This window comes from Macaca mulatta, chromosome 6, assembly GCF_049350105.2.
Source record: "Macaca mulatta isolate MMU2019108-1 chromosome 6, T2T-MMU8v2.0, whole genome shotgun sequence".
In the NCBI taxonomy this organism is placed as follows: Eukaryota; Metazoa; Chordata; class Mammalia; order Primates; family Cercopithecidae; genus Macaca; species Macaca mulatta.
In genome coordinates, this window is record NC_133411.1 from 33,654,275 (window position 1) to 33,669,643 (window position 15,369).

Here is a 15,369-nt window from a genome sequence, read left to right on the forward strand (position 1 = left end):
ATCACTTTGAGAAGTGTGGGGAAGTTATGTACAGGTTAACATTTCTCCACACAAATGTGAATAGGGGATTGACAGAGCTACCTGAAGTCAGCTTCAGGAAGAACAAGAGATTCAAGTTTCTGGTGAATGCTCTTTGTACAGGACTATGAACCAAGCCCAAGGCCAGATGGAAGAGGCAGCACTGGTGCTACTTTTTAAAAATCAAGGGTGATCTGGGACAGTTGGCACACTGGGACCAGGACGTGCCTTGGCTGGGTTTCCACTAACATATGGTGCTCTCCTAGTGGTATGGGCAGTTCTCTCCTTACTTAATTGCTCATTCTTCATGAGTAGGAACAAATTTCACAAGGCCACTGCTACAGGTTCAGATTTAACATAAGGTGAGCTGGGTAAGGCGGCTCATGCCTGTAATCCCAGCATTTTGGGAGGCCAAACCAGGTGGATTTCTTGAGCTCAGAACTTCGAGACCAGCATGGGCAACATGGCAAAACCCTGCCTCTACCAAAAATAACAAAATTAGCCAGGCGTGATGACACACGCCTATGGTCCTAGCTACTCAGGAGACTGAGGTGGGAGGATTATTGGAGCCACGACTGTGCCACTGCACTCCAACCTGAGTGACAGAGTGAGATCCTGTCTCAAAAAAAAAAAATTAAAAACACAACAAAAACAGAGTGAACCTAAGTTCAAAGGCTGCATTCACCATCGGTTTCATTACTGACTCAGTTCCTAGGTTTAAGGAAGAGCTTAGTATAGAGAAAACGTTGGGGAACTAGTATATTTGGAAGATGTTATTCCAGTGAGTGGTATATATTGCACTGAAATACAGAATAAAATTAAAAATTGACAGTGTCAACATATGAAGTCAAAAGCAAGCCAGTATGACATGAGGCACAGGTGAGAAATTTCTAAACGGTCCTGCCACTGAAAGGAGATCCTGAAAGACAGAGAGCAGGCCAGTGATGAGAAGGACTCTGTCCTTTGTGTTTATTTATGTGGGGCGGTGGGGAGGGTGCGCATGGTGGGAAGTGGAGTAACTGAGTAGCTAGGGGGAAAAAAGACAACAGAGCTACAACTGTACTATTCCCCGCAAACTTCACCAGATGCAGTTCATACATGCAGGATTTCTGTTCTTTGTGTTTATGTGTGTTAGGGGGTAGAGTAATTGAGAAGCTGGGAGAAAAAGACAACATAACCACAACTGCACTGTTGCCCGCAAACTCTGCCAAATGCAGCCCATACATACATCATTATCCAATGCAGATTCATCATCGCCCAAGAAGGCAATCTTGAAGTCTGTGCAGACAAGCCTCCCATAGACGCCATGCTGACAGGAATCTTCCTGGACATACTTCAGTACTGTGCTGGCTTCACAAAGCAGCTGTTCACCTGATGGAAGCCAAAACAGGTCCTCCTTAAGAGTTCTCAGGGAACACACAATATGTAAACTCTGAAGGCTTTCCAGCCCTATTTACATATGGACAAACACACAATACAACACGGGGCTTCAGAACTTTACACTTTTCAGCATGGCAGGAGCTGCAAAAACATAGGAGAGAAGATGAGGCAGAGTGGAAACCACCAAGAAGTGAAATTGAAATGGCTCAGATACACCTCCATGCAGGACATTTCTATCTTCTCACTGGGAATAATGGAAATGTCCAAATAGGTACTAATGATCTGAGCTGCACTTTCATGCAGAAATCTTAGTGTTTTCATTACTTGACCCAAGCAGATGTTCCACAGAAGCAATACCCTAAGTGAACACAGATGGCCTTGCCCTAGTCTGCCCTAAAAAACGCAGATCCCAAGCCCACTTTCCTGTGAAAGGGGGCGGCTTCTAATACTGGAAGTGCTGAGACAGAGTGGCAGTGCCTTCCTGGCCATGGGGCTTCCAGGCAGCTTCCATAGATCCAAGAAGTGCTGCAGCCTTCCACAGCATGACCACCCTTGTTCTGGCTCCACGCTGGGAGGAAAACAGAGGTCAGAGGTTTGTGGGGAAAAAACGTGTTTCCTCTCTTTCTTAGTTAAGCGTATTTCCTTTCAATGCGTCACCTCTCCTGCTCCATCTGCAGCACCCAGCTGGTATGAGAAACTGCAGTCCCTGGAGACAGAACGTATCCCTCCTTGCAGTCAAAAAGATGAGGATTAGGGAATAGGTCAGTATTCTCTGCCACCTGGAAGCACAGGAGCCAAAGAGAAGACTACGGGGGAAATGAAAAACTAAGTATAAATGTTGTGTAACAACAACAACAACAAAAAAAACCTAAAGATTTTTCTTCTCATGCAACAGACAACCATCTTCTCCTTGGAATCTCCCTCTTGATAGCTCCTTCAAGATCTTTAAATTTACTTTTTAGCTCAAAATTTATTTAGTCTATCTTTCAATATGAAAACGAACAGTTTCAGACACTCAGAAGGGACACATATTATGGTGTTGTTCCCTCATCTTTCAAGGGGTTAATTACCTCGGGCTGAAACACTAAGGAAACACCGGAAGATGGTTCAGTCACTAGGTCAGCCTCTCGAGAGATCACAGTTTGAAGGAAATAATGAAGACAGGGCCTCATTAGGGTTTAAAATAGTCCCAGAAAAAGTGTCTCTGCCAAGTCCATGGGAGAAGACATGTGAGCAAGGTTTCCTGTGCTTTCAACTCCCAACGTGAAACACCTTTTAATGGTGAGGCTCTCCCCAAGACCAGGCCAGCCCCATCCCATGCTCATGTACTAGAGACCAGAAATTAGCATGCACTAGCTAATACAACATTCCTGGTGAGGCCCTCTGCAAACAGCATGCTGTGCCATAATCAGCTGGTTTATACCAGATCAGAGTCTAGAAGCACAAGAGTTGGGAGCTAGAAATGATCTTTGTCTAGTTTACGAAACTAGACTCAGAGAAGTTAACTCTGAACTCACCACTGCACACCTACACCTAGATAAGACTGTGAAGTAATTCAGGGGAGGGGAGAATATGCATAATGCTAAGCTAAAAATAAAATTTCCAAATCTATAACCCCAAGAAGAGGCAAAACAAGAGGAGATTTTTTTTAATGATGACGGCTTAAGTCATCATTATAGAAAAAAAGTCTTTGACATTTAAAAACATCAAAAAAAGTTACAGAATTCTTTTAGCAAATAAGGTAGATCAGTCAGAAACTTGCACAGATTTATATCCCCTCAATAAACTGGAATAAAATAAAAAGCAGCAGAATAAAGCCTGTATTGTTTTGGGGAAATGTACCTAAAAAAACTTATTTTGAAAAAGCTATTTTGAATTAGGAAAAAGAAAGTAGAAAAAGAATTAAATACATGGATCACAGAATATCCCATATATGGAGAGGATACACCACCAAGTAGTTTCTATTCCTGAACATGGAAATGATTAAAACTTAACTTAAGCTAAAGTCACTGTCCTCTATCTCAAAAATATTCAACCAATCCAGGCTCCTTCACAATGACTGCAGGGTGAAGTGCTGGCAGCCCCAGGGCTGGTAAACCCCAGCATCCCCAGTACACGTGCTCACATGCACAAGTGGGTATGGACCAAAAGGTAAAGTCACCCACCAATAGTTGCCTTGGGAGGCCATGGCAGTTGAATTGTTTTCCTCAATTTCCTACAGATTGGGGATCAGCATACTGGAAAAGGCCATATTAAAATGGCCTGAAAAAGGCCTCATTAGATTGTGAAAGCAGTGAGAATATCCCAGGTTTATTTTCATCAGCTTGGGGGAAGAGGAAACAAGAAAAATTCTTTGCAGATGTTGTAACACTCAGACCCAGGTGTGTAGTTACTGAACTAAAAACCTTGATATGTTTGTTCAATTCATTACTGTTATATGTAGGAGGATGAAAACAAAGGAGTTTAAATATAGCAAGGCTAGGGATGATGTAATTTATCATTGGCCTTGCCTTGCATAGGAGTTACTATGCTAACATGACAGTTACCTGGCAACAAGTGAAGAGTTACTTCCTTCTCTGTTACTTCCTTTTCGTTTGTGTGAATTTCCTAAAAGAGAAGAGCAAAGGATATTTTTCTTTGTTTAAGGGTTTAAAATGAATAACATTAAGCTGTGCTTTCAGAATACACACTAAAATATCACATATCCTCAGGAACTTTTCCTTTATGTTACAAGCTACTTTTTTTTTCTTTTCTTTTTTTTTGAGACAGAGTCTCACTCCGTCGCCAGGCTAGAGTGCAGTGGTGCGATCTCAGCTCACTGCAACATCTGCCTTCCAGGTTCAAGTGATTCTCCTGTCTCAGCTTCCCGAGTAGCTGGGACTACAGGTGTGTGCCACCACGCCCAGCTAACTTTTTGTATTTTTAGTGGAGACAGGGTTTCACCTTGTTGGAGAGGATGGTCTTGATCTCTTGACCTTGTGATCTGCCAGCCTCGGCCTCCCAAAGTGCTGGGATTACAGGTGTGAGCCACCATGCCGGGCCCAAGCTAAATACTTTTCAAAAACGTTTTTAACTAAAGGAAGACAGAAAACTCCAAGTTATGGATATTTAATGTATTAAACTAATTATTTAGGACCGATAACTAGTAGCTGTCCCAAGTAGAGGTGGAAAGGCGGGCGCTTCTTATCTCTCCTTATCTAAGGAACAACTTGAAGTGTCACACAGCAAAGCAAGGTTCCTCAAATGCAGAATCACAAACAAAAGAGATGGCAACGGCCGGGCTCGGTGACTCACGCCTATAATCCCAGCACTTTGCAAGGCCAAGGCATGTGGATCACCAGGTCAGGAGATGGAGACCATCCTGGCTAACACAGTGAAACCCCGTCTCTACTAAAAATACAAAAAATTAGCCAGGGTGGTGGAGGGCGCCTGTAGTCCCAGCTACTCAGGAGCCTGAGGCAGGAGAATGGCATGAACCCGGGAGGCGGAGCTTGCAGTGAGCCAAGATCGCGCCACTGCACTCCAGCCTGCGCGGCAGAGCCAGACTGCATCAAAAAAAAAAAGAAAAGAAAAGAGATGGCCCGGCGTGGTGGCTCAACCTGTAATCCCAGCACTTTGGGCGGCCGAAATGGGCAGATCACTTGAGGTCAGGAGTTTGAAACCAGCCTGGCCAACATGGCAAAACCTCGACTCTACTAAAAATACAAAAATTAGCCAGGCATGGTGGCGGGCACCTGTAATCCCAGCTACTTGGGAGGCTGGGGTAGGAGAAACACTTGAATCCCGGGGGCAGAGGTTGCAGTGAGTCGAGATTATGTCACTGTACTCCCGCCTGGGTAACAGTGAGACTCTGTCTCAAAAAAAAAGAAAAGAAAGAAAGGAGACAACATGCCACAGCATGATCTCCTCTCCTCCCAGTGAGGATCAAGGGTTGAAAGCAAAAGATGATGTGTTCTTGAGAGAATATGGACATATGAATAAGGCCCAAAGGTAAAAATAGGAAAACATGAATGTATTGAGTCAGTATTGATCCAGCTAATCTATAGCACACCAGGGCTCAGTAAAGAGAGCTGGAACATTCTTTGTCCCTTCAAAGTTACCTAAAACCACAAGATAGTGCCAAGAGATATAATCATTTCTAATAGAGAATCAAGGCCAGGTTCTGTGTCACTGCTTCTCAGTAAAAATATATTCAAGTGCCTCTATCTGGGGCTCAGTATTTATTGGATATTCAAAGATAATTAATTACAAACATGAATGAATTAATAGACCAAAGCAATGATCATATACGGCTGTTAACATAACAAAGAGAGGCACCATAGGCCTCCTAATAAAGTGTACCGCACCATCCATGAAGCGTTCTTGCCAAAATATCTAACCTCAATCTCTTTGAACTTCCATGGCAATCAGCCAATATATCAGAAAGACTGGGACAGAGAAACATGTTAAATAATAGTGGGGATATAATCAGTCAAATTCTGATTGTGGAAAATTCTACAAGACACAACCAGTTTTGTCAACAAATAAAATCAGATTTTTTTTTCTTTTTTTTTGGTAGAAGGCCCTGGGTGGGAAGTTTTCTGAATTTGTTAATTCAGACTGAAATATGGCATTAGAAGAAACTTGGGTACAGCCTATCCTGAGGTTGAAGAAGAATGTTATGGCTTTTCCTGAGAACCCATTTTTGAGCATCGTGTAAATTGGAGGTGATAAGATGCCAATAAACCAAGTCTGTCTGAGGCAGTGTGGTCAGATCACATGGGGAGCTTGTTATCTAAACACTCTCTGGCACCCATAAGCCTGCGGACTTATAGGGCAGGGATACAGGCTGGCCCTCTGATTTTGTAAAAAGCTCCCCAGATGATTCTGAGGTATTGGTCTGGGGCTTAAGCAAGAGGAACTATTGTTGCGTGTTAAAAGCGATGAGTGTTTTGGTAATTTAAAAATTCTTGGCCAGGTGTGGTGGCTCATGCCTGTAATCCCGGCACTTTAGGAGGCCTAGGTGGGCAGATTACCTGAGGTCAGGAGTTTGAGACCAGCATGGCCAACATGGCAAAATCTCGTCTCTACTAAAAATACAAAAAATTAGCCGGGCATGGTGACGGGCACCTGTAATCCCAGCTGCTCGGGAGGCTGAAGCAGGAGAATTGCTTGAACCCAGAGGCAGAGGTTGCAGTGAGCCAAGATCGTGCCACTGCACTCCAGCCTGAGCGACAAAAGCGAGACCTGGTCTCAAAAAAAAAAAAAAAAAAAAATTATCATTGAGAGTTTTCCTCGTGTTATTGACAAAGAACTAAATTAAAGCACTTTTTTTTTTTTTTTTTTTTTTGAGACGGAGTTTTGTTCGTGTTGCCCAGGCTGGAGTGCAATGGTGCAATCTCAGCTCACTGCAACCTCCGCCTTCTGGGTTCAAGGGATTCTCCTGCCTCAGCCTCCCAGGTAGCTGGGATTACAGGCATGCACCACCATGCCCGGCTAATTTTGTAGTTTTAGTAGAGACGGGGTTTCTCCATGTTGGCCAGGCTGGCCTCGAACTCCCGACCTCAGGTGATCCACCCACTTGGCCTCCCAAAGTGCTGGGATTACAGGTGTGAGCCACCGCAGCCAGCAAAGCACAATTTTACTTTTATTTATTTTTAGTTTTTTGAGATGCAGTCTTGCTCTGTTGTCCAGGCTGGCATGGTGTGATCTCGGCTCACTGCAACCTCTGCCTCCTGGGTTCAAGCGATTTTCCTGCTTTAGTCTCCCAAGTAGCTGGGATTACAGGCACCTGCCACCAAGCCCAGCTAATTTTTGTATTTTTAGTAGAGCTAGGCTTGCTGGGCGTGGTGGCTCACGACTGTAATCCCAGCACTTTGGAAGGCTGAGGCAGGAAGATCACCTGAGGTCAGGAGTTCCAGACCAGCCTGACCAACATGGAGAAACCCCATCTCTACTAAAAATACAAAATTAGCTGGGGTGGTGGTACATGTCTGTAATCCCACCTACTCGGGAGGCTGAGGCAGGAGAATCGCTTGAACCTGGGAGACGGAGGTTGCAGTGAGCCGAGACTGCGCCATTGCACTCCGGCCTGGACAACAAGAGCGAAACTCTGTCTCAAAAAAAAAAACAAAAAACAAAAAAAACAAGTTATGGCTGGGCACAGCAACTCACACCTATAATCCCAACACTTCGGGAGGCTGAGGTGGGAGGACTGCTTGAGCCTAGGAGTTTGAGACGGGCTTAGGAAATACAGTGAGACTCGTCTCTACAAAACAAACAAAAAAATTAAAATATCATCCAGGCATGGTAGTACAAAAGCCTGAAGTCCCAGGTACCTGGGAGGCTGAGGTTAAAAGATCACTTGAGGCCAGGAGGTCAAGGCTGCAGTGAGCCATGACTGCACCACTGCATTCCAGCCTGGGAAACAGAGCAAGACCCTATCTCAAAAAAAGTTACTAACCAAGGATCTGCAAGCCCCATTAAACTCACGGCCTACACTCTTCACTGCTATGTACCATTCTAACACACATGGTCTCCAGTTTCCCATTGCAAAAGAGAAAATCAGTGTAGCATCCATTGCTTGTAAAGGAAACTCTTACTACAAAATTGATCAGAACAAGTAAGAAAAATTCCGTTAGGAGAACTGTACTTCACGTTCAAGGATCTGTCACACACAGCAGCAGTCCCCAACCTTTTTGGAGCTAGGGATTGGTTTCACAGAAGACAATCTTTCCACGGACCTGGGGTTGCTGGCAGGGGGGCAGGGGATGATTTTGGGATGAAACTGTTCTACCTCAGATCATTAGACATTACTTATATTCTCATAAGGAGTGTGCAACCTAGATCCCTTGCATGTGCAGTTCACAATAGAGTTCACGCTCCTATGAGAAACTAATGCTGCCACTGATCTCACAGGAGGTGGAGCTCAGGAGGTAAAGCTGCTGCCCCCTACTCCTACATTCACCTCCTGCAGTGCTGCCACAGACTAGTACCAGTCCACAGTCTGGGGGTTGGGGACATACAGGACAAAAGTATATGGACGTTAAAGTCAACTGCCACTCCTGAGGACTTGCTGAGAGGCAGTCTGGTGGTTTTTACTTCACTGGTTCTTGAAAAGCCAATTCTTTGGATTCTTACCAAGTTCACATTCAGAGTGCACATCATCTCAAATGTGTGATGATCCTGGGGCACCTTAGGAGAGGTAGAAAAGAACTGGGGTGTGGTGTGTGGGGGTACAATGAAGCTCTCATAGGTCAAAACGCTTAGAAATGCTCCTATCAGCTTTAAATCAAAAACTGAAATTGTTGTTCTCAGATTAATTTTATCTAGCCAGAGGGACAAATTCTAAGAAGCAACATCTCTAAAGGTTCCAAAACAATTTATTTCCATTGCATTTGACACCAAAGTGCTAAAAGGACATAACACAGACATTTCATTTCCTAAAAGTTACCCTACTTTTCTAGAATGAACACTTAATACTCATTTTTTCCAGCTAAGTAGAAAATCTGAGGGAGAAAATGAATTTACATCTACATATTAGGTAGGTATCCATGTATATCTTAAAACAAAATTTTTTAAAGTAGAAAGTTGTATTTTTTATGCAGCATAGTACTAATAATTTTAAGTTTTTGTCTTTCTGTATGTTTCTCCAATATTTTCTCTGTGCATGCGCTAAAAACAGAATACCGACCTGGGGCCACAGCCCAAACATGGCTCTGGCATCCACAGACATGACTTTGGTCAAGTCATTTAAACTAACTGAGCGTCAATTTCACTTTCCTCCAGTATAATAAAATGGAAACAATACTACCTAGCATGAGAGCTTTAAGAGATACATACATCACTTCAACTTCCTGACACAGGTACTGGGTAATGTAATTTGTTATAGTTGTCTGGGGTAGCAGGATCTGTGCTTCTGCTTGATTTCCTTTCATGAGTAAACAAAGAGCGGGGGAATTATTCAAGAATCTGTTGGCAGGGTGTGGTGGCTCACACACACTTTGGGAGACTGAGGTGATCACTTGAGGCCAGGAGTTTGAGAACAGCCTGGCCAACAGGGTAAAACCACATCTCTACTGAAAATACAAAAATTGGCCAGGTGTGGCGGCGTATGCCTGTAATCCCAGCTACTCGGGAGGCTGAGGCACGAAAATAGCTTGAACCCGGGAGGTGGAGGTTGCAGTGAGCTGAGATTGCGCCACTACATTCCAGCCTGGGCAACAGAAGGAGACTCTATCATTAAAAAAAAAAAAAAAATCTGTTACGTGAGACCAATAACTTCTACTTTTCTCCCAAACCTGTTTCCCATATTAAACTAAATTGACTCTACTCAGGAGGTCTTGCAATTCTTTTTTCTGTGGATCAGGAATTCCTGAAATTAGCAACACTGAAGTTGGCCCTCAACTGGTAAGACTTTAACTACATTAGGAATATCCAAGCCATGGAAAAGGAAATAGTATTTTTCTATTAATAGGATTTATCTTCTAGCAGCACACCATGATTTATGTCTGGTCATTATGCATCTTATCTTTCGCAATAGAAGGCACTTTGAACCCTCTACAAGACCAAAAGGGTAGAACAATGGTTCTTAAAAAACCATCCGGGCCGGGCGTGGTGGCTGTAATCCCAGCACTTTGGGAGGCTGAGGCAGGTGGATCACAAGGTGAGGAGTTCGAGACCAGCCTGACCAACATGCTGAAACCCCATCTCTACTGAAAATATAAAAATTAACCGGGCATGGTGGTGCATGCCTGTAATCCCAGCTACTCAGGAGGCTGAGGCAGGAGAATCACTTGAACCCAGGAGGTGGAGGTTGCAGTGAGCCAAGATCATACCATTGCACTCCAACCTAGGAGACAGAGTGAAACTCCGTCTCGAAAAAAAAAAGAGACCACATCCGAGGAAGGACTTGCTTGGGCATGCACACACAAAAAAGCTTTCTCAGCTATTAATTTTGTTGACAGTAGATCAGGCTGCAAAAAGGTGGTAACAAATTAAGAATAGAAACCTATATAAGCACTGGAGCACTGGAATTTAAAGTGCCACACTGTACTCAGTCATCAAGAGTATCAGGCCAGGCGCGGTGGCTCACGCCTGTAATCCCAGCACTTTGGGAGGGCGAGGCAAGCAGATCACGAAGTCAGGAGATCGAGACCATCCTGGCTAACATGGTGAAACCCCGTCTCTACTAAAAATACAAAAAATTAGCCAGGTGTGGTGGCGGGTGCCTGTAGTCCGAGTTACTCTGGAGGCTAAAGCAGGAGAATGGCGTGAACCCGGGAGGTGGAGCCTGCAGTGAGCCGAGATCACAAAACTGCACTCCAGCCTTGGTGACAGAGCGAGACTTCGTCTCAAAAAAAAAAAACAAAACAAAAAAACAAACAAAAAAAACCATCACGAGTATCTAATCCTTCTCTGATTAATACTTCAAAAAATTATAAATATACACTATGCAATTCTTACAGATAAATCAACTCAGGAAAAAAACAAATACCATCATCACCACTATCAACTGCTTCCCCTCGCAAACAAAAATCCATACCAGTCCCAAGAAAAGAAATAACCTAGAGGACTCCAAAAAATCAGGGTATACAAATAAGAATCATAAAGAAATCCTCTCCTCAAAAATATATTTAATTGGAGTTTTTCTTTGAATTTGGTTTTCAGAAGTTACCTGTTCGGGTGGGTAGGAAGGACGGAATAGAGAGTATTCACTGGCAATGTCTATAGTCTCTTCATCCCTATATTTCACAATCGCTTTTTGAACTCCACAAGAAAAACAAAGAAAGAACTGACAAATATGGAGCTAATATATTTCAATATTCTTAGGAGAAAACAGATGTACCATTCTTTGCTTGTTGATCCCAGGAGAATGAACATAGTTGAATGAAGGAGAGGAGAGGTGGATACCAACAAGGTACAGGAGCACCTGCATATGGATGTGCTGAGTCCTACATGTGGATCTTGGAGTGGGTTCCCCTTGAATTCCCCTATGTGCATCCTACTCCTAACCATGCTGTATTCTGAATGTGTATAAACTGTTGTCTTCGTTGGCAAATTTGTTGGACGAGTGATTAAAGGCTGTCCAACCTTTATAACTGAATGAGTAAATATAATCTCTTCCTTAGTAGCATTACAAATTACTACACTGTGACCAAGAGTCACTTGCGTACTGTAGAAATCACGGATGTCCAATCTGTGAATGTCAAAGTCTACTGTTCCTTTTTCCAAAGTGGGTACTGGGCCAGCCCTTACTGAGGTTGAGAAGCGAACAACAACAAACATTTCTCGGGCTGTAAGTGCCAGCTACTGTCTAAAAAGCTTTATATTTATTTATTAACTCATTTGATCCTCACAGCAAACCTCTGCGATAGAGTTATTATACCCATGATTGTCTCCATTTTATAGATGAAGACACCCTGCTAGTATGTGGCACAGGTGAAAGTCAAACCCAGGTATCCTGGCCCAGTCTGCGTTCTTATTCGATGCCACACTGTCATGTGGAAAGAAGGAATGAAACGAAAAAGGAAGAACAAGGCAGAATGATCAGTGAAGTACCTGCTAGATCCACCTGAAACCAGGTCAAAGTGAGCAACACAAAGTGACCAGGGAAAGCCTCGAATGAGAGTTATAGAGAGGCCAAAGGAAGCTAAAGGGAAAAGAACAAAAGACACCTACACCCAACCTAAGTGACACTGGCCAGTTGCATGGAGAAGAACCTTGAGGCTCCTCAACGCCTACTGAAAGAGTTACCTCTTAGGACTCACTCCACTGGGTCCTATGAGGCATGAGTCTCTAATTTTCATCCCAACCGACTCGAGAGTTCAGTGGGACTCCAGGAAAGGCTCTAACCATGAATAACACTGGTATGTATGCCTGAGCAATTCTTGCTTCCTTTCAAGAGTATATAATCTTGGCCAGGTGCAGTAGCTTATGCCTGTAATCCTAGCACTGTCGGAGGCTGAGGTGGATCGACCTGATTACTTGAGCTTAAGAATTCGAGACCAGCCTGGGCAACACGGCCAAACCCCATTTCCACAAATTTTTATTATTATTTTTTTAAATTAGCCAGGCATGGTGGCATGCGCCTGTAGTCCCAGCTACTCAGAAGGCTGGGGTGGGAGAATCACCTCAGCCTGGGAGGTCAAGGCTGCAGTGAGCCATGATTGCACCACTGCGCTCCAGCCTGGGTGACAGAGCAAGACCCTGTCTCAAAAAAAAAAAAAAAAAAAAAAAAAAAAGAATAGAAAAGAAACAATAGCTAGGCTTAGCCACTAATATGGATGGCATCACCAAATGCTCTACTCATATTGCAATATACTGGAAAAGGGAGGATTCCTCTAACGCTTAATGGAAAGACTATAACTCGTGAAGCCTGTTCAGAGAGAGCAGTGGAAAGGCCCAGCACATCACAGGATCTAACAGCCAATTCAACCAGCATCCAGTGAGAGCTGCCTGTGTACTAACCCTGTTCTTTGGGGTGCTGGGAGCTTCTTAAACCATAAACCAGTTTTAGAGAAGGGCCCAGAGTTGCCCTTAAGCCTCTGTGCCTTGACCTCTGACACTCCCTACCAACTGCCTAGTTAGCAGATGTTGACAACCTTACTTCTGCAGCTGTGAAACATGAGGTAACATTCCTCACTGATTCCATAAACTATCATGTTCAACGTGCAGCAAAAAGGCAGAAAAGGTATAGTTCTTTAATACTCAAGCAGAACTGGTTCTACTGGTTAGGCTGACAGACTTTTCTTTAAAAACTAACTCCGAAAATTATGCAAATTTTCAACAAATGCATTAGTTAAAAATGGTCTACGTGCTTTGTATAGCACCTCTTGCTACTCCATTTGAATCTGAACAAAGCTTGCCATTGTGGCACAAAGGAAAGGCAAAAACCGCTGGCACCAGGATCACAGCACGTCCAGGTTTTCTAAACTAGAATATCTCAGTGGGGCTTAAATTCAATTAGAACAGAAGCATGGGCTGGGCACAGTGGCTCACGCCTGTAATCCCAGCACTTTGGGAGACCAAGGCAGGTGGATAACTTGAGGTCAGGAGTTCGAGACCAGCCTGGCCAATATGGTGAAACCCCATCTCTACTAAAATTACAAAAATTAGACGGGTGTGGTGGCATACACCTGTAATCCCAGCTACTCGGGAGGCTGAGGCAGAAGAATTGCTTGAACCTGGGAGACGGAGGTTGTAGTGAGCCGAGAGCATGCCACTGCACTTCAGCCTGGGTGACAGAGCGAGATTCCATTTCAAAAAAAAAAAACAGAACAGAAGCATGACAGCCTCAAGTGATCCTTCTGCCTTAGCCTCCCAAAGTGCTGGGATTACAGGTATGAGCCACCCTGCCCGGCCACTGTTAATTCCTTATTTCAACATTTACTCCAATGTTAAGGCTACTTTTTATTTGTTTATTTTAATTTTTAAAAAAAGATGAAGACATGAAAAATAAGTATTCCAGTTTCCGCAAGTTTTCCCCTACAGATCAAAGGAAACTGGCTACATCTGTTCTGGATCCCACTGTCAGTATCAGCAATTCCCAGAATCCACAGCTGCGACTACCCTCACATCATCTAAGAACCTCGCCCATGCTGAGCCACAAGCACTCCCATTCTGGCAATGTCTAGGCCAGACAAGAGATGAGAATTTGAGAACTGCCACCCATTCTTTAGCAAGTTTATGGCCCAAAGGAGACACACCTACTGGAACCCGTATCACACAGCTGGTACAGCATCAAAAAAGTTGCCAACCTGATCTCTTCTCAGAACTATGTTTCTGAGGAGTGGCCCAAAATCACAGGGCTCCAGTGGGCCTGAGTCAATACTGAAGTTGTGTATCTGGTTACTCAGAGTTGCAAAATGACCCATCTCTAATATATACCAATTCATTTCAACAAATAGCTCCTGAACATGTTAAGTACCAAACACTAAGGATAAAATGATGAATAAGGCCAGGCACAGTGGCTCATGTCTATAATCCCAGCACTCTGGGAGGCCCAAGGCAAGTGGCTCACTTGAGCCCAAGAGTTCAAGACCAGCTTGGGCAACATGGCGAAGCCTTGTTTCTATAAAAAATATAAAAATTAGCAGGGCATGGTGGCATGCACCTATAGTCCCAGCTACTCAGGAGGCTGAAGTAGGAGGATCACCTTGAACCTGAGGAGGTGGAGGCTGCAGTGAGCTGAGATTATGCCACTGCACTCCAGTGTGGGTGACAGAGTAAGACTCTGTCTCCAAAAAATAAGTAATAAGATGATGAATAAGAATTGACTTTTATTAGCCAGGCATGGTGGCACACACTTATCCCAGCTACTCAGGAGGCTGACATGGAAGGATTGGTTGAAAGTTGAGGCTGCAGGGAGCCATGATTGTGCCACTGTACTCCAGCCTGGGCGACAAAGTGAGACCCTATCTTAAAAAAAAAAAAAGATTGACTTTTGCCCTCATGAAATTCAGATGACAAAAAATAACTAGAATACTGACTAAATACTGAGTAATGGGTGCTATAAGTACTAGAAACCTACAAAAGATTCTATCTCTACACATCATCTCATTTATTCCTCAGAGCTTAGTTAACTAGTATTATTGTTTCATTTTAGAGATGGGGAAAATGAGACCAAGCCAGGTAAAGAGAAGTGGGTCTCAAGCCTTTACCCAAAAGGCTTTACTTGACAAGGGTTCATCTGACGAGGGTTGTACTCTCAACCACAATACAACCTGCCTCCCGCTGCCGACCATGCCTCCTCCTCCTGGGCACTGCTCCTCTCCTTGAGTTCACATGCTCTTTTATTTACTGAATGATCATCTCTTATGCACCTGCTCTCTTCCACACACAGCAAACACAGGAATGAACACAACACACAGCACCTAAGTCCCCAGAGAACACAGGAGTCTGACAGCCTTGATAGAAACATGCTATGTTAGAGGAAATACAGGGTACAATGGGAACACTTTGAAACACTGAACTACATTCAGAAAGGGTCAA

At 43.8% G+C, this 15,369-nt stretch overlaps 1 protein-coding gene across 4 annotated transcripts in view; it reads right to left on the minus strand.

Moving 5' to 3' along the window:
• Positions 1 to 15,369, minus strand: part of MTMR12 (myotubularin related protein 12) — an 88,373-nt gene that overhangs the window by 48,315 nt on the left and 24,689 nt on the right. For all 4 annotated transcript variants that reach the window (XM_028849145.2, XM_015139779.3, XM_028849144.2 and 1 more), the window contains 2 exon segments: positions 3,945 to 4,005; positions 1,247 to 1,389 (listed from right to left, as the gene is read on the minus strand). In XM_028849145.2, the coding sequence (XP_028704978.2) occupies positions 1,247 to 1,389; positions 3,945 to 4,005 (204 nt within the window).